This window comes from Tricharina praecox (genome assembly GCF_024521635.1).
Source record: "Tricharina praecox strain CBS 144465 chromosome Unknown BZA05scaffold_5, whole genome shotgun sequence".
Taxonomy (NCBI): Eukaryota; Fungi; Ascomycota; class Pezizomycetes; order Pezizales; family Pyronemataceae; genus Tricharina; species Tricharina praecox.
In genome coordinates, this window is record NW_026250407.1 from 1,098,333 (window position 1) to 1,117,391 (window position 19,059).

At 53.5% G+C, this 19,059-nt stretch overlaps 4 protein-coding genes across 4 annotated transcripts; 1 reads left to right on the forward strand and 3 right to left on the reverse strand.

The window, feature by feature from the left end:
- Window positions 1–4,099: 4,099 nt before the first annotated feature.
- On the reverse strand, window positions 4,100–7,825 carry BZA05DRAFT_222646 (uncharacterized protein). The gene is made up of 4 exons (XM_051479738.1): window positions 7,226–7,825; window positions 6,278–7,151; window positions 4,354–6,221; window positions 4,100–4,300 (listed from the first exon to the last, which is right to left on the reverse strand). Exons 1-4 carry the CDS (start codon window positions 7,627–7,629, stop codon window positions 4,222–4,224), a joined length of 3,225 nt encoding a protein of 1,074 aa, XP_051342185.1. The 5' UTR covers window positions 7,630–7,825; the 3' UTR covers window positions 4,100–4,221.
- Window positions 7,826–9,921: 2,096 nt separating this feature from the next.
- On the forward strand, window positions 9,922–11,139 carry BZA05DRAFT_333274 (DNA replication regulator SLD3-domain-containing protein; the record flags this gene model as incomplete). The annotated part of the gene is made up of 4 exons (XM_051480680.1): window positions 9,922–10,002; window positions 10,063–10,523; window positions 10,572–10,722; window positions 10,777–11,139. 4 exons carry the CDS (start codon window positions 9,922–9,924, stop codon window positions 11,137–11,139), a joined length of 1,056 nt encoding a protein of 351 aa, XP_051342186.1.
- Window positions 11,140–12,687: 1,548 nt separating this feature from the next.
- Window positions 12,688–16,154, reverse strand: BZA05DRAFT_471943 (mediator complex, subunit Med16). Its single transcript, XM_051487985.1, has 4 exons — window positions 15,738–16,154; window positions 14,209–15,677; window positions 13,705–14,139; window positions 12,688–13,649 (listed from the first exon to the last, which is right to left on the reverse strand). The coding sequence occupies exons 1-4, from the start codon at window positions 15,845–15,847 to the stop codon at window positions 12,982–12,984; spliced, it is 2,682 nt and encodes an 893-aa protein (XP_051342187.1). The 5' UTR covers window positions 15,848–16,154; the 3' UTR covers window positions 12,688–12,981.
- A 589-nt stretch (window positions 16,155–16,743) lies between these two features.
- On the reverse strand, window positions 16,744–18,691 carry BZA05DRAFT_222740 (Sir2 family histone deacetylase Hst4). The gene has a single exon (XM_051479739.1). The coding sequence runs from the start codon at window positions 18,452–18,454 to the stop codon at window positions 16,946–16,948; it is 1,509 nt and encodes a 502-aa protein (XP_051342188.1). The 5' UTR covers window positions 18,455–18,691; the 3' UTR covers window positions 16,744–16,945.
- Window positions 18,692–19,059: the final 368 nt, after the last annotated feature.

Below are 19,059 nucleotides of genomic sequence, written 5' to 3' on the forward strand. Positions count from 1 at the left end.
GGTGAGGCTCCTCCGTGAGAGAGTGAGGCTCTGCAGGGAAGCCACGCGTACCGCGGTAAACCGTGAACAGAAATCCTATGGTCGCCAAACTCAAAAAAATTCAGCGTGTACTCCTCAACCTTCTTCTTCCGCGCAGCTGAGCTCACCTCGGACCTGGGAGAAGTACAATTTTATTGAGGAAAAAACTCGACAGTGCAGCGTCGACAGCACACGATATCACTCGGGACGACAGCCGGCTCGCCAGCTTGGACTTTCTCTACGTGGTACAGGAAGACGCCGGGGAACAGGAAATTCATTGTTATTACGGTGAATAAAAACAATAAATCGTAAATTTCAATCGCAGTGAAAGCCCAGCCCGATCATCACGTATGGGCAGCGCTGGATATCAATCGAGCCACCTCGAGACCAGAGGCCAGCCAGCCTGGCCGGGCTGGCTCAGTCCGTTAATCGCAACTGCAAATTCACGGTGTGGCCTGAGCCGTGCGGGCTTGGGTCACAGAAGTGATTTGAGCAAACTGCTCCACGAGCAGAGCTCATGCCAAGCACACATGTTCGAGCCAGCTCAGCTCACTCCATCCAACATGGTGGACCAGACTGCGGTGTCTACTCCGAACACCTCGGACTGGACTCCGTCGTGGTCTAGGACGTGCCATGGCCTTCACCGCTGGCTTGGATGGTGATGAGAGTGTCAAGTCTGATCCTCTTCGACCAGCTGGGCTGGCCGAACGAGCAGAAATCGACACAAAGCCTCGTCCCATCGGGCAAAGCAAACACCCTCCCCGCTCTACGATTCACAACAGATGGCATGGTTGGTCTCTGCTGGTAGCTGATGCAGTCTTCTTCTCGCCGGCGCTGTCGTGACCCAACCCAAGAACCGCGCTGGCCACCCACAGCAGGCCATGCAGCCTACAAACCGACCAAAGCCCAGCCCGATCATCACGTCTGGGCAGCACTAGATATCAATTGAGCCGTCTCGAGGCCAGAGGCCAGCCAGCCTGGCCGGAAACTCACGTGCGATCTCGACTCATAGAAGCAAAACTGCTCCACGAGCAGAGCTCGAACCAAGCACACATGTAGGGAGGCCCAACTCGAGCCAACTCAGCTCACTCCATCCAACATGGTGAGGATCTGACTAGACTGCGGTGTCTGCTCCAAACACCTCGGGCTGGACTCCTCCGTCGTCCAGGACGTTCCAAGGTATATACCGCTGGCGGCTTAGATGGTGATGAGAGTGTCAAAGCCGATCCTTGTGAAGTCGCGGCCTACCATCTGGGCTGGCCGGACGAGTAGTAATCGACAGTGTTCGATGCAAAGCCTCGTTACATCTGTCAAAACAAACACCCTCCGCTGGGGTTTCGTGGCAGATGATGTGGGCCCGATTCCTCTCCGTCACCACCCCTCCCCCTCCCCACCACGATTCACAACAGACGACATGGTGGGTCTCTGCTGGTCTGATGTAGTATTCTTCTCGCTGGTCCTGTCGGGACCCAACCCAATCCAAGAACCGGGCTGGCTACTCACAGCAGGTCATGCTCCTACAAACAGAGCGGGAAATCATGACACAACCCCTGGCGAAGGGACCGAGGCGACAATCCTTTTTTTTATTTGTTTATTCATCGATTGCATGCGACCTCTCCGGATCATGGCAATATCCACCGATACACCCACGACACTGTCCACCTCGACTCTCATCGAGCCTTCCGATGTGGTTGTCCCTGCCCTCCGCCCCGGCCTGTCCCAGCAATGTAAAGACTGATATGGGCGTGCATGTCCGCTCCTTCCCACTCCCCTCTCTCACCGACGGGGCTGACACGGCCGCTCTTCCCACCAACCTTCTGTCCCTTCGTGGTGTTTGCGTGCCTTCTGCTTGACGATCCTGCTCTCACCCCACCGATGAAGACAGTCACATATACGCCGCCCCTGCCGCGAGCATCATCTACCCACGAGTCACGACAGAACGCTTCCATCCCTCTCTTCCAAGCCCCACCTCTCTGTTGACAGTAGGTAGGGGTTGCTTGTTCTCGGCATTCACGCCGGCATGTGCAGAGTGCATGAGCGTCGATGTTGGGGAGGTACCTATTAGCTACTACACCGGCTGGTGAGGTGCCGAGGTCCCGTCAGTTCGTGATTGTTTTGTTTTTTGTTTCTTCATCGCAGCATTCGACCTTGTCAGATCATGGCTGTATACACACATCCGGTTCCACCCCACTGTCTCCGACCGCTGGTCGAGAGCTCAATGTGGGTTCCCTATTGCTCTCCGCCCAGCCCTCCCGCTCAGCTCTAACTCGCCGCTCGATTGTGAGGTGGCAATTTTTTTTTGTTCATTCATTGATTGCGTGCGACCTATCTAAATCATGGCAATATCTACCCGTTCGCCCCCCCGTTTCCCCGCCACTGTCCAACCCAACTTTCATCAGGCGTCCCGATGTGGCTTCCCCTGCCCCCGCCGTGACCTGTCCCAAAGATGTATGAGCGCACCAAAGAAATGACACTAGGAAAAGACAACTTCCACTCCCTCGACTCGTCCCTGCCTCACCGCAAGTCACTAGCCCTCGTCGCCGCCTCCTGCCTCTTCATCAAGAGATGCCATGAAGGAAAGTGTGGGAAGGAACAGCGGGCGTGACCCCGGCTCCTCAACCTCAGCACCCTCCTCCTCCTCTCGCCTCAGATCCGCCTCCCTTTCCTCCCGCTCCCTGAGCTCCCACTCGGATATCTCACTCGCTGCATCTTCCTCCGTAGCCTCTAGCATCCGTCTGCCCACATTAGTGGAGAGGAGGAACTCTAGTACGGCCTTGCTGCATCGCTCATCTGCGAAGAGGTCCCGGATTTTGAAGGGGTCTTTTCCTCTCCTTGTCTGCTTCCAGACTTCTGCCCATGGTGTCTTTTGCTGACTTTTCCATCCAGGGCAATTTTTGAAAAGGTGCTCCCGAGTCTGTGTCTTGTAGCAGCACCAGCCAGCGGGCATCCGGGCGGCTTTTAGTCCACTGGAGGTACTGGCCAGTGAGGCAGTGTCCTGTCTTGAGTTGGTAGAATCTCGAGGCGAGGTGCTTGGTGGCCATCTCTGGATTTGGGTCGGGTCTCTGGCCGGATTTCCGGCTGTACCGATACTTCTTGCGAGTGATTCTGCTGTCCGCCGTCCCTTGGCTTCCCTCCACTTGGCTTCGGAGATGCCGCGTTTCAGGTAGGCAAGCGATGGCGGTGGTAGAGGTCTGGTGCCATACTGGTGCAGGTAGCGGGTCCCCTCCTCGTGAGGTGGCAATCCTCTGGTGAGAGGAGCCGCCAGAAGATTATGGGAGTGAGAAACGGTGCAGGACGCCAGTAGAGTAGGTACTGCACGATTCCTTCGACAAGCCGCACTGGTAAATCAACCGATTGTGGAGAATGGCATACCATCGAAGGTCGAGATGATGAAATTACCTATGTGTTATGGAAGGGGGATGAGTGGTTGCCGCTGTCGTTGTCGTGAGAATCGAGCTTCATGGACCTCCCTCATATTCTACATCCCTATCAACAACTAAAATCAATTCGATTCGCAGCAACCGTGAGCAAATCTGAAATCGCATCTAGATTGGACTCGATGATGATGATGAAGATAATTGTTGGTTCCAATTACATACAGTACACCGCACCACAGGTGCCCACCACCTCCACTTCTCCCTCTGTTCGTTCTATCCATCTATCCATCCATCTATCCATCCGCCCAGATCCAATCGAGTCGTACAAAGAGCAAGTTAGTATACAATACATTAACAGACAGTTGTAACGGGTGTGTAAGTACAGAAGTAAGTAATAAGTACTCCCCACGAAGAAAAAAAACAACACCGCCATTCCCAAAAACATAACAAGGCCAAAAATATACAAAAACAGCCCGTTTTCTTCACTAGCAGAGGAAGAGAAAACCGAATGAAGCAGCAGCAGAAAAGAAGTTGAAAAGCAATCCCAAAAAAAAGGGGCATAAGGATATCCGCCCCAATGCATGCAGTAAACAAGAACAAAGCACCGATGCAAGAAAATGCCCACTAGGATACAAAACACAAGGAAGAAAGGAAAAAGGAAAAGTAGTAATCAATCAAAACGGAGCCAAACCGAGCCCTGAAGACTTTACATCGTACCCTCTAAACACTTATATAAACACAAAATCGAGGAGTCAAGTCAAGTCATTGGTGGGCGTAGGTAGCATATCATTGCTTTGCTTTCCGGGGGAGGGTTAGCCGGTTCGGATCACGGCATATCGGCGTACTTGGCTTGCATTATCAAGTACTCGTTTCCGAGACGTTTCGCCTGGCGTACTGCCTCATCCCTATGATTCCGGTCAGCAAGAAGTAAATACTTTGGAGTGGGCGATATCCTTACCTTTCGGTCTGGAGGTTCATCACTTCGATCTGCGCAGCGGCCATCCTGGCCACCACCTCGCTCATCTCATCATCGGCATCTTCTAGTGCCTTCTCGAGTTCCCCTACTCTCTTCTCCAAGAGCTCCGTCTTATTGGAGTCCGAGGAGGACAGTCGTCGAACCGAAGTCCACTCTAGCTTCGGGCTTCTCAGAAGCGGCGACAACTGCGGCTTGAGGCCGGGAGATGCAAGGGCAGATGACTTCAGCCGACGCAGCTGCGAGGTGTGCGTCTCCTTTATGCGGCGGATTTCATCCTCGTGCTGGGAGACGGCTTCTTCTGCCTGTTGCTGCGCCTCGGCGACTTTATCCTCCAAGCTTCTCAGCTTGCCTTGGAGACTGTTGATCTTCTTTGCCGAAGCGCTCTGCTCTTCCTCACCGCGAGTGATGCAGTCGGCGAGTCGCTCTCGGAGGGTTTCGTTGGAGGCGAGTTGAGCTCGCACTTGCGCGGCCAACTCCTCCACCCGCTCCGACGAAATACGCAGCTGCGCTGCTAGATTCCGCTCCTCCTGCATATGCATCTTCTCAGACTTCTGCAGTGATTCCGCACGCTTGCGGTACGCCTCCGCCTCGACTTGAGCAGTGTCTCGCTCGACCTCTGCCGATGTGAGACTCTTGCGCAGTTCCTGAATGGCGCGTTGCGAGGCTTCGTTCGCTCCCTCAAGGGTTTGCTCACGCTCGGTAACAAAGGCGGGGTCAGTGTCTCTGGTCTCGAGTTCCCCTAACCGGGCCAATAATCGCTCGTGGAGGTTTTGGAGATTGTGATATGCCTGTTTTAGGGATGGAGATGCGGGCGTCGCGCCCGCCTGTTTGAGCTCCGAAACTTCTCGCGACAGACGCTCGTGTGAATCCTGCAGTTCCCCATGCTCTGCTGCAAGATCGTCGTGCTCCTGTAACAGAACTCGCAACGTGCTGGTCTCCTGCTCGGCCTTTTCGAGATCCATCATCAATGTACCCAGACTCCTCTCGCAAACAAACTTCTGTTCGAGAGCTTCATCCGCCCTCTGTCTCAGGCGATCAATCTCCCGGCGAAGAGCTGAGACCTCCTTATCGCGTCCTTGTCGTTTGATGTTCGGATCCAACGCTCTGTCCCGCTCCATTTCTAACGTCTTTATTCGCTCCTTCGACTTCTTGGCCTCCAATTGCTGGCGATCCCTTAATCTCAGGAGTCCCTTGCGGAGAGCGTCCCGTTGATTCTCGACGTCTTTCAGACGTTCCGCCAGTGATTCACGGTCTTTGGGATTCAGAGGAAGCGTCGGCGGTTGCGCAGATGTCGGAGTACCTGGCGTAGCATATCCTGATGGCGCTCCAGACATCGAGTGGCGGACATGCGAATTGGTTTGGATCTGAACCAATTGGGCTTGAACGACTTGGGCTTGGATGGCGGGAGGTTGTACTTGGCTGTGCGCTCGTGCCTGCTGTACTTGGTACTCAACCTGGGCTTCGATCTGATGTTTGAAATTCGCTTGAGATTCAAGCTGAGCTTGTGTTTTCTCCTGGATTACCTGGGCAAGAGAAACGTTTTCGGTTTTTAAGCTCGCCAGCTCCTGTTGCATGAATGTGTGCTCATACATGAGCTTCTGCAAGTCTAATGTCTCCGCCTCGAGTCCTTCCACACGCGCTCTCAGCTGAGGAACAACTTCGTCTCGGAGGTTGTCGCGGTCATTCCGATTGGCCTCGAGTTCCTCTTTCAGAGCTGTGAGAAGATCCTCGAAATTCTCCTTCAGTTGGCGTTCCTCGACGAGTTTGCGTTTGGCTTCTTCAAGTGACATTTCGAGGTCTTTGATTCGCGCTGGAACATCCGGAGGAGCGAGATGAGAACCAGTGGAAGTCTGGTACACGCTGTTTAGCAATACATTCACAGTTATACCAAGCGAGGCCATGTTACCTTGGAAACCAGATCCTCCAATTCCTTTACTTGTGCCTCAACCGTCCTCCTTTTCTCCCTCTCCTCTTGAACTTTCTCGAGCATATCCAACCTCAATTGTGCTTTCTCTTGCTCGACCTTCCTCACCATCCTTTCCGCATCCATATCCTTGCCTTCGCTATCCACATACCGTGCTGGCGTGCCTGCGTCGGAATAATAATCACTAGTTCGCCTGCCATTGTTTGCTGCCTCGGATTGCAGGCGCTCGACGAGATCTTCCAAGTCCATCTCTCGCCGAATTGACGCTGCCAGATCCGCCGAAACTGCCCTGACTTCATCTTCGATGGCATCGAATGACCCATATCCTGGTGTTCCTGGCGGATATAGACTTTCCGTGTCCGAGTACGTGTTGAGTTGAGAAGCATTTGCCCGCGAAGTGTCTATGGCCGGAGGGGGAGCTTTACTAGCTGTAAGCAACGATCCACGATGAGACGTCGAGGTGGGTGATAGTGCAGGCATTGGATCCACCGACCCAGCGCCCTGCTCCGAGGTGCTGCCCCAACGGAAAAGAGACGTGAATCTGTTGTTCGGGGACTTTGGCTTGGTTGAATCTTCGACGAAAGCAAAGCCTTCCTCGGGGAGAGATATGTTGGGTTGTATGGGTGCCATTGAGTTGTATGCGGACGCGGATGCGCTTCGTGTATGTATGGTGACCAAATGATCGATTCTTCGTGGGTATATATTCAGACTGGACTCGCTGATGAACCTCGCATGGTTTGGGGGGACAGGGCTTCTGGGATACGCGCGCAGAGAGGAGAGTTGCTGTCGTATATTACCGTGTTGAGGGGTTCGGACTGTCCAGAGATGGCTGGGATCGTGATCCAGCCGATGCAGTCTGGAAAGCAAAATAGTGGTTAGAGAGGGGATTGCAAGTTGGACGAGCATAAAGGTTTTGGGATCATTGCACACCTATTGGAATATTCCTCCCTTTCGACGAAAGCTTCGGGCGATGGAAGGGTGGGAGAATCTAGGACCGGGTATCCTTCAGGGAGTTTTGCCGAAAGGTCAAGAGCTGCTGGAGCAGGCTGCTTCTCCTTACGGGACGGTGGCTTGGGAAATTGGTCTGATATCCGAGCACCGAGAGGCAGGGAACTGGCACCAGGAGGGAGGGAGACCCGTCGAATGGGAGGCTGCCAAAGGGAGATGTATGATGACTGCGGACGAGACGACGGCGGTGACGACGACGGTGAGGTGAAAGGCGAGAAGGTGTGGATTGCAGAGTCGGGACGGGCAGTCGGGGCAGTCCGGGGATTTTGAACGACGGAGGAAAGATCGAAAGAAGGATCGAGGACTTGATTCTGGAACGAAGTCATGGCTGAGGGCGACCTTGGCGTTTGGAGCAAGCACAGCAGCTAGATGCTAGTCTAGGGACTCTTTTGTTCGAAGTTCGCTTGATGGCTTTCCTCGATGTGGTGTGTATGGGTGGTTGGGATGTCTTTCCTTCGCCAAAGCAGGTCGATAGGGGGCCCTTGCACTTGCAGGCGTGTAAGTTGAGTGTGTAGCAAGCGGGGGGGGGAAGGGAGTGGGTGCGTGCTGGTAGGTTGAGCAGGGGCTACATGCTCTAGGTCAGGTACCGTACAATGCGCGCGCAACCCTAAGGTATGAGGACTATCTACCGGTATGTAGGCGGTGGGTGTTGTCCGAAGAGGAGTATCATAGGTCTGGGGGATTGCCTATTGGGGGGAGGTGAACTGAAGGGACGGCGGGTATGTAGGTACCAGTATTTCCCCGAGTCGGTTCATACTCTGCATAGGTACCTCGCGGAATCCTCAGATGCACCGTGCTGATCGATATCTCTCACAGTCATGATACATTGACCAGACGTTATTGAGTCGGTGAGCAGGATTTGTATAGGTGCTATAGAGTAGGTATAGTACTCCATCACCATCGTATATGGCAATGGTTATGGTGATAGATATCAGCAACACATAGGTAGGCATGTAGATATTGGGTGAATGAACATCAATTGGCGTAGATTTGTATATACCTATTACAGTTATTCATCCCCTCTACCCAGCCAATCCAGCGCACCGACACGAGCTGTCTGCCGTTGAATCGTGATTCCGGTCGGCACGATATAGGTACCTAGTACCTAGAGTGGTGGATGGGGCGTTTGGCGCGCGCGCGAGGAGATGAACCAGATGGCGAAGTGGGCGGAAACCGTTCATCTGCGGGGCACAGAAAGTGCCAAAAATCCAAGGGGTAACAACAATAGACCGCGCGACGAATCACTGAGCGGCAACCCCTGGTTATTACTTTAGCGCCCGACCAATCGCAAAATCCCTGGAGGGTGCGACTGCCTTGAACCTTCCCCAAACGACGAGAATATCCCCCTGGCTTCAAGCATTGCTACGGCGTTGATGTAGGGCTCGATCTCGGTGTGTATCATAGGTATCGCCTTCTCGAAGAAGTTGTTTTGGCCGTGGTGGCGACCATGAAGAAGAAGGTGTGAGTGGGTATAAGTTTCCAGAGTTAAGATGTGGGGGTGAAGTTTGGCAGTCCGCTTGAGACTCTATCAATTCGAGATGTTATCGAGTCCATGCTGCGTGCTGCGTGGTCCATGCCATGTCTCGAGTCTCGACATTTGCAGAAACTCAACATATAGCTCCCTTCGTATGTAAGGGAATTATTTGAGACTCTTCGGATCCAGTTCCCGATCCCCCTTAGGTCCCTTGCGCCGTGCCTGCCTTACTGCTAACATTGGACGCTGGGAAACGCACGTTGCATCCTGGTGCCAGAGACAAAAAAATCTGTAGGACATCATGGAGTAGGAAGCACGGGCACGTTAACCTGCGTCCTCTCGATCAGGTTTTCTCTCGTAGGGCTTCTTCGGCTGTCGGGTGTATACGAGTTTTCGATGTCCGGGAAAGGAGACTTCGGGGTAGAGGCAAAAGTGGATTCCCAGTTACCTTGTAGATGTCCGGTCAAAGGGGCTAGCTTAGGTCAGTCCTGGTTAACATCTAGCGAGTGATTGTCTGTGAACGGTCAATCCGCCACTCCCCACTTGACCGCACAAATGCACTGGGGATATTGAGCGAAGGAATACCGCACCTATGCAGGCATTGCTCTTGTGTACCACTACTAAAATCTCCTTCGTCTTATCATGTGCGAGCGGTATCTCAGTCGGGAGCACGCATCGACCTCAACCTCGAAACCGTGCGGAGCCGGAAAGAAGACAACCGGTGACCCCAGCCTGTCTGATGGGCACGTCTCGAGCCACTATTTGCTCAACCGCCACACGTACCGGGTATGCCCATGAACTTCATAGTGAGTAGGAGCGGTTCTTCGTGGGTATGCGTCCTCCAGACGCGTACATAGTTCCGGAAAAAAAAGTGTGTGATGGTCATGAGGTTGTTTGCAATTTATATGCTCTCGTTCAGAGCTGTCGTTACTACTAATAGCATACACACCCTCCAGAGACGGCCACAGGGCTCAGAGCTTCGTCTGACACCCATGAGCCGGCGGGTATCCTACTCACAGAGGTTACCCTCCAGGCACGCTTCCTCGCGTCCTTCACATCCCACCAGTAACGTAAACGTAAACACACCACCAAAAAAAATCCGAGTTATCCACCACCCATTTTCGCTGTTTCTCAGTCGGTCTTAATGTCTGCGCCACCATCTTTAATACGGAAACGAAAGCGCGGAGACGATCGACTCCTCCTCGGTAGTCCATTTGTCGTTCAAGTATATCCACACATTCCGAATACATGAACGAAAGAGTGGGAGAGAGCTAATAGCTCGAAGCCCCATGTAGCGTGTTCGTTCGATGTTTCCACGAAAGTATCGCCAACCGTTATTCTCCCTCGTTCCCACATCCCCGTAAACTGGCTCGCCGGAGCACCCTCGCGGATATTCAACACTCCCGCGGAAAATTCAGCGCTCTGTGCATCCGGATATGTCACCATAGTCAAGATTGAGGGAGAGCGGCAGCTATCCGCACTTGAGAAAGTCGGGGATAATGTTTATACACTCTACCGCCTCTCGACTCAACTTCGGATGAAAGATATTCGCAAGGTCGCAGCACAAACCAAGAATTCACCTTACATGGAAATTGGAGAGGGGACATATAATGTGTGTGAACAAGATTGGTGGAGTGGAATTGGCAGCGCCGAGTATCCGTTTCAAGATACACCAGTCACCGATGCGGCGTTGGATATGGGCGTGCGCGAAAGTGACATGGCTGAGCATGCTGCGAGAGATTCCTCGTATGTAATATCTGGAGGACACTGTAGCTCCGGGCTGACCATAAAAAGGAACCCCGCCAAAACTCCACTGGTGCCCGACCCATTACCTGAAGATGATGATCACCAGGATCCTGCCGTACAGCAAAATATCCAACCTACAATGTCAGAGGTTCTGGAGCAAGTACAGCGGCAGTATTTCGATACGCTCTACCTCGCAAAGGTTTTATTTTACTCTTATGCTGTGCCGTAGACTACCGACTAATCGAGAATATAGACATCGTTGGCGTACTTTGCTAAATCGACATTGTCCCGGGCTCGCGCTATATGCCACGACATCGAGGTGACTCCGCCGGCCAGCCGATTTGACGAGTTGACCGAATTTTTGCGACGGATGATACTACCGTTGGACAAAATGGACCTAAAATACCGGAAATCCCTGGTCCAAATTGCTCAGGAACACGAGGTCGATGATCCCTCTGTTTTCCGGCCAGACGAAGACGGTTACATCCAGCGCTGGAGGCAGTCGGCCTTCCAGGAGCGGTTCATTCGGGAAACCGATACTGAACTAAAGCAAAAGTTAGAAGAGCTTAGGATTAGAGAGTGCGTATCTTTCCAAATTCTGCTGGTGCAAAGCTGACTGTTGCAGGACTGAGCTTCAAATTATATTGCTACTGGAAATCCTCGCCTTGAACAAGCAGCATCCACCTGCTGCTCCTACTACGCTAGAATCTCCCAAAGGTAAAGGCAAGAGCAAAAAGGAAAAGAAGAAGAAAACCAAGAAGAACAAGGGTGTCAACAAAGCACCGGATCCAGATGTACTTCTGGACTTACTCGTCGATCGACTTTGCATCTGGCACTCGATCGGTTCCGAGACTGCCAGAGACGGAGTGGACACCCCCGCCAAAGGAAAAGACATCGTTTCCGAAAAAGACCACCTCCGTCATTTCTCTGTCGAGGTCATCATGGCGTTCTACTCGTCCAAACTGCCGGAAAAATGCGCTTCCATAAATAAGAAATTTGGTGGCCGCAGTGCGCCTTCCACAGCATCAGCCAGTGTCTTCCGGCAAACCAAACCCTTTAAGAACAGCCGCGTAGTGGTCAAAAAAGCCCCCGGCTTGTCTCGCACCGACACCGCACTATCCGCCGGGTCTCGAGGGACGACAACAGAGTCACTTGCTTTGCTCGCCTCTGAAGGAGCTGCTGCGCCCAGGGCCATCCGTGGCGGAACACTCAACTCAAAGAGCTTCACCAAGAAGATTGTCCAGATGAACGTCCAGAAGAAGGCCGACGAGGAGCTGAAGAACGTGATACAAGCACTAGCAAAGCCGAACCGTGCAGCCGCTGCTACGGAACTGGTGGACGATGCGGAGAAGAGACTGGCGAAGTCCGTCAGAAGTAAGCCGCACATCTACCTATCTACCAGGCAATACTAAAATTCTGCCAGGATCTAGGAAGGCGAAGGCATCACCATCAGACGTGCACGTAGCGGCAACGCCGCAGAAACGAAACAAAGACATCTTCGCCGAGAGCTTCAAAGACTCGCGCGCCAGCGTGCACCACCACCAGGCGCCCTCCTCGCGGCTGGCGCCATCAGAAGTTGCCGCCACACCGCCGTCCCGCCACGCCTTCAAGCCTTCCCATTTCGACGACAGCGTCGTCCTTGCCACCCCTCGAAAGGGCCTATTTGCCGAACTGCAGCGCTTCAGCGTTCACCGACCCAAAACCCTACCTCGCTCTGCCCCAGCGGCGGCGGTGGGGGATAAGGACGCTACCATCTTTGCCACACCCGTGAAGAAGCGGCAGGGCCAGCTCAGCGTCCCCGGCTTCTGGTCCCCCGTGGCCGCAGGAGGCGTGCCAGTTGCCAAGGATACGCCGCTCAAGAAAGCGCCCATAGCTTCGATATATGATGCGTTGGGTTGGGATGAGTAGTGGGCTGGGATGGGATGGAGTTTTGGGTTTGTACGGGTTTGCTTTGGTATGATTGATACGTGACATAGATGGGTGCATCCGCGGCGCATGATTGGAATGGATTGGATTGAATTGAATTGCATAGATACGTCGTTTAGAGATAGAGGGTGGAATGGAACGGAATAGATTCTCGAGTGTATACTGTTCTGAATCCCAAGAACCCGTCCGTAACGGGGGGGTAATTGGCCGCTCCGATCTTGGTGACATAAATTATAGGCACTTAGATACAGTTGCAAAAAACGAGGTAAATCAGTGACGGTACAATTCATCCTCTGTCTACATAGGGCCCGGCTTCGCCGGCTTCATCTCGCTATTTACACGAGCTCGTTTCCCTTTATGAGCAGTCTCCTTTCTCATCTTCCTCATGTTTCTCGTATCATTACATCAATCAAGTCAAGTTCTTCTCTCAGTTTCAATAACCGCCTTATTACGGAATCGGATGAGAGATCCGGTATAGGTACATTAATTTTTCGCCGTTTTTTTAATACTGTATCATGTAGATATACTCAACTTAAACACCACCACCACCACCACCATTCCCTCCGCTAAGATGCATCCACAGCGTACCACACAGACACATGCGATTAAACGAGCTCAGCCAGAACCCCTGAGTCTTCGCCATGACGGCCTCATCGACGACGGAGCAGCAGCGGGTGCACCTTCGCAGCCTGACATTCTTCGGCAGGACAATCTTCCTGACCGCATCGATCCTATGTTTCCTCAGGAACCCGCGCGACTCCATATCGTCGTGAAAGCCCAGCCAGCTGACGTCCTGGAAGAACAGCGCCGAGACGTTGATGTCCTTTCGTAGGGTGGGGAGCGTGATGGATAGGAGGCGCTCTGTGGGTGCGGCGAAGATGGTCGGCAAAGTGTTGTTGACGAAGAGGTGCCGCTCGACGATGGCCCGCTCGGTTTCCGACACGCTGTGGTAGGTCGCCCGGACTGTCCCGTCGATGTCCGTTAGCATCCGCTCGAATTGGCCGATCTTAACCGCGCACGATTCGAGCGGGACTTTGAACGAGCGGAACGTTGTGCGCTGGTCTTCGTCTAGGGGACCGGCTTGGAGGAGTTTGCCGGTGCTGGCTTCTAACCCTTTGAGGGAGCGGCAGAGGTATTTGAGAAATGCTCGGGGTGCACTGGCGAGGACGAGGATCAGGGCGGGAGAGTTGCTTTCGACCACTGAGAGTTTATGTAAGCTGGGGAGAACGGGTGGGCGGAGCGGGGAGGTGGATACTCTTTTGTCTGACGAATGCGAGGTCATTTAATTTGCTACCGCATGCTTTCGCAAGCTCGAAGAGATCGCCAACAATCATCGCCATCATGTCTGTAACCCACTTGACCAGTCCAAGTAGGCTCTGCAGGGCCTCGGGCTTGAAATCATCGGGCTGGTTGGAGGCACCGGGGGGCCTGGCGCCTTGTCGCTGCGCCGCGTTCAACGTCAAAGCGAATGCCAGTGCTGCCACGCGGAGATGTAGTGTAGCCCACGCGAGTTTCCCGGACAGCTCCTTCTTGACCTGCTCGCCCTTGAAATCGAGCGCGAACTGCAGACTGAGACACCGCTGCAGCTGCGGATTCTTGACCAGCCGCTCGCTCGACGATTCCACACCTGCGAAATCCATCTTGAGATTGAGAGCGCAGTGCACTTCAGTCAAGAATGTGATGTTGAAGTCTACAATCATAGGTTCAGTACCTTTCTCCTCAACCACGACGGGGATCTTCTCGATGTCGGAATCTTTACCGGAACTGCGGTATTTGCGTGCCACAAGCAACAAATCATCGTTGTTAAGGTAGTTGCTGCACGAGTATGCGTGTTGCAGTGCCAGCGCCACGCAGCTGATCTCCATGTTCTCCTTCAACCCCATAGGCCCGCGAGTATACTCCATCACCATCAGGTGAACATTATGGTCCTGTCCTAGTCTCACCGCTACGGTATTGTTGGGCGAGAGTACTAGATCGATGCACGGGTCCGGCGTTGTGAACGCGAATCCCGCCTGTATCATATTCGACATTCTTCCATTCGGCGGTGATAGAGGAAACGGTTGTAGATGAAGGCGATCCCTGAACTCAAACAGCCCATCACTGCACGTGAACGCAACCACAGTTCCCATCGTGACCGTGGATACCCCGATGACACATTTTTCGATCACCAAATCGTCGAGTCTCCAAAGATCCAACTCCGTCATCGGTGTCGATGAGACACTGGCCCGCCGCACGCCTAGCTGATCGAAACTCGGATGCAACTGCATGGCGCTCTCCTTCAGATCCCATCTCGACACCACCGTGAACGGCTGCCGTTCTGCCGTTTTCCCCGAGAACACACAGACCACTGTCGGTGCGGGCGGCGGCACCCCACCACTCATCGGCATCGGCCCCAGCACCTCCAGATGTGTGAGCAGCACCCGTGAAGAATCATACTGGGTATCCGCCGGGAAAGCCGAATCGACGATCTTGATCCGTTTCACATTCAGAATAGGTGGGCCCGGAAGAGACTGCACCGGCTTTGGCATTTGACCCTGCTGCTGCGGCTGCGGAGTTATCCCCCAATTCACGGCAACCCGGTATACCCGAAGCTGCCGGGAATGCGTGTATGCCGCCAACACGGCAATGCCTTCTCTGCTCTGCGTCGACGCAATCGCCGCATGCGAGAAGACATCGTCGAGAGACGTTGACGACTCCAGGTCGCTGGTGACCGACTGGTATTTGTTGATTCCGTCGTGGTACCATAACTTGATCGTGCCGTTCCTTGTGATTCCAATTGCGGCCGCCTTGTTGGCCATAGGATGGAACGGTCCGAACTGGCGATACGTTGGGGCGTAATACTTATTCCCGTCCTCTGTACGCATAACATGGTGCAACGAGTACGGCCTCTCCGGGGGCAACCACCAGAATCCGGCGAGCGCACAGAGATCATCGTCCTGGTCCACGGGAATCAAGGTGACGAGTGATAACGCGTTGATGACCACATACACCGTGTAGAAGGATACGCGTCCGAGAACATCGATTACGGCCAGGTCCGCGCCGTGGGTGCTCCATGTGACGTGTTGTAATCTCTGGCCGTCGTGGTTCCGCGAAAGGCCGGCGACCGGGTACGCAGGACTTAGTAGCCACTGTCCGTCGGCAGGATTGCAAGCTAAGTGCCGTGTCTCGACTCCCGTGCCGTCGGCGTTGATGAGCGCGATGCAACCTAGTTTCGACCATGCGATTTTCCTGTTCGCCGCCGCCGCCTCAGCATGTGGCTTCCTGGAATTGACGAGGGGGGAAACGAACTGATTACACCCGCCTCTCCGCAGCTCGTCGAGTCGCCCTTCGATCCTCGTATTTGATGGCTTGCCATTGCTGCTGTCCTGACCGAAGAGATCTTCCTCGCCGTAATCCATGGCTGAATGGGTTGGTGACGTTTCCTGGGGTAGGTTGCCAAAGTTAACTCTAGCTTGTAGATAGCGCTACTCTATACCACGTTCTTGTCGCGAACTGAACCCTGGCGCGTCTCACTGCATGTGAAAGTCGAAATGTCGCGATGATTGGAGGGGTGATCGTTAAGAAATAATAAGTTCTGGGGACGCAGTTCCATAAAAGCTGCAGAATGCGATTCTAGTATACCACGAGGCTTTGACTGGTAGTTAGTTAGAATGATCGTTTCTACTTGTGATTCACATTGAGTGTCCAAGTCCACCGAGTGATGCGTTGTGATGCATCACCGAATATCCCATCTGGCGCAACTGTGCGATAAATGCTCGACAACGGGACGAAAATCCGATCCGAGAACGGTTCCATTTCGCCTACCCATCATGTCACGGCAGCCGCAGCCCTTGAAAAACGATACCAGTACCTAATGAAATCCCCGCTTCTGCCCTTCATGTACCCGTCCAAATTGGTGGAATGGAAAGCCAGACTGCTGGCCCAGACCTTCCGTAGAGTCGTAGACAACCGTTTACCGGGGGCTCTAGCTCTGCCAACACAGCATTCTGACTTTGCTTTGCTTGCTTGTTGTCAAAACGCTGTTCATGCAATTTCCAGTTGTGTGATCACACAACCGACCAGCCTCAGAATTCTCAGAATTTCAGCCTACTGAATGGATGAGGCAAGCAATTACCTACAGGCCAAACCCTCGACGAATGAAGTTATATGTGCTCAAAAGACAAAAGAAAACGAGGAAAAAAAGAAATGAAAGAGAAAAAAAAGAAGCAAGAAAAAACAACACCCAACTCCAAAATGAAGATCCGGAACGAAACACCAAGAAAAGACAGAAAAGAAGAAGACGGAAAGCAAAAAACAAAACAAAATGAAAGCTCTAATTCACAGCCTTTGATTGATAGTCCAAACACCCCCACCAATCAACGCCAAACGCCTTTCAAATCAACTATGTACTTGATATGTACTCCAAACAGGCGGCCGCAAATCAACATTGTCTGTCGTATTGGGAGACGAACCTCGCCGGCGTATTCGAGGAACGCACCCAGTTGTCGTTCCCGATCCTAATTGAGGAGGCTGTTCACAGTAATGACTCCTCGCATCGGTGAGGGAATGCTCGAGGGCGGCGGAGACACTGAGGACGTGGTCGGCGTATCGACAATTCCGACACTAATAGGTGCTGGATTTATCGCATTTTTCGCGGTGACAGCCTTTCCCTTTGACATTGTGCTGGTAGAAGCAGTAGAAGGGGTCTGCTTGACCGATTTGAAAGAGGCTTTGATCGTGGCAGCCTTCTTAACGACCGGTTTTTTCGGTTCCTTCTTCGCGGTAATAGCTTTCGCTGGCCGGCCTCTGGGCCTCTTGACTGGCTTCTCCTTTGTCAAAGCTGTCATTGCCGTTGCAGCACGCTTCTTCGATCCGGGCACTGGTTCGGGATGCAAGCCGTCTGCATTGGGATCTGGACTCAGTGAAGGTGATGGTAGCTGCTGTTGTATGATTTGCACTTCAACCTGGCTGTGGATTCGCTCTTCGGCTGGGTCCAACTCCACGAATGATTCTTCGCTGCTGTCCGATTCGCTATCCCATCTCGGAAGACTTGCCAACGTTGCGACTTTCTCACAATCGCCTCGAACCACCAGATCGAAGTTGTAGTCCTTTGCCGAAGGAGGGTCATGGTTGTTGACCCAAACGCTCACGCCGCCTCTGAATCCTCGCACGGATTTGCACATTTCCTGCACTATACGCTTCACTCCCGGAACCTTAAGACTGGTTCCCACAACAATAAGCGCATCGGGACGCGCTCTTATGTCTGCCTCAGTGACCGCACCGATCGCCTCAGCATCTGGATGGAACTCGTTGTAGAGGACGATTCGCGGCCTGAGCTTGCCCACACCGAGAGACCTCTTCCCAGCAATATCCCGAACGGACTCCATTTCCAGACACTCCCGGCAATCCGGAGGCTCCGCGCCCACGAAAAGCTGAGGCTCCATTGGGCCAACCCAGCCACACTTGGAGCAGTTCATCTTCTCCAACCCTCCGTGAACCTGAATCGTCGTTGGCCACGGACCCTTGCTCTGCAGCGGCACGCTCGTCCTGAGGGGTTCGAGCCGAGTGTCTATGCAGTCAACATTTTGGGAGTATAGTCGTAATAGTCTGCCTTCGGTCGCTAGCGTGGCTAGGAGTTGGTGGAACTCGGTGGGTTCAGCTTCGGCGGCCATGCCGTGCAACGTCCGCACCATATCGTGGAAAGACGCGGTAAGATCGTCGTCTTTGTAAACAGAAGCATCGAAAAGGTCCTTTCCGGAATTCTTTGCAGTTCGTAGAGTGTTGAAGAGGCCGTTGGAGGATCGGAAGTCAGGGATGCCTGCACCAACCGAGATGCCTGCACCAGCGATCACGACTATTTTCTTTTTCTTGCGCAGCAACTTCATCAGGGTGTCGAGTTGTCGCTTTTGATCGGTGCCGATGCTCTCTGGATCGGATGAGCGAAGGTCGAGGAATTCCGTCTCTCGCGGTTTCGGCGGAGACTTCTGCCGCTTCGCATTGCTGGCGGGCTCTGCGTCCTTCTGCATCGCTGGCGCAGCTGGTCAAAGGGGGAGAGGGGGCGACGACGGTAGAGTGCGACCGAGCGGATGGGCGACGAGGAAATCGGAAGAGTCGAAAGGCGGTGGATGCACGTTATGGTGGTGGAGATGGAGCGACCGAAGAGAAATTATGGACGGAGGGAGAAGGGGCGGCGGAGAGGTGGGTGGGTGAGCGATGCGACGAGCTGTGATCCGGCGAGGAGAGAAAGAAGGGAGAGAAGGGGCGGGAGGCGGAGAGAGGTAGGTCTCGGTGGGCAGTGGGCACGGGTGCGTAGGTACAGCTGCGTCGGTGTAAGTGCTGTAAAGTATGCGTACGTACCGTACCTGTAGAGTGCCTCACTGTACCATACCATGGAAGTGCCTTGTGTGCTCGCAGATACTCTACAGCAGTCGACGGCTCAAATAGCAGCCTGCAGTATCGGTGCTCGACCTCAAACTTCAAAGCTAATCCTCAATTGTTTGTTTTCGGTGACAGGAATGGTGGCGATGGTAGGTACTGCAACTGGCAGCGACACCTCCCTAGGAGACGAGGATGGGAGCATTCTATGTGGCCGTGTCCGTATGCTGTGGTCGTCATGGGCTGGAAAGAAAGT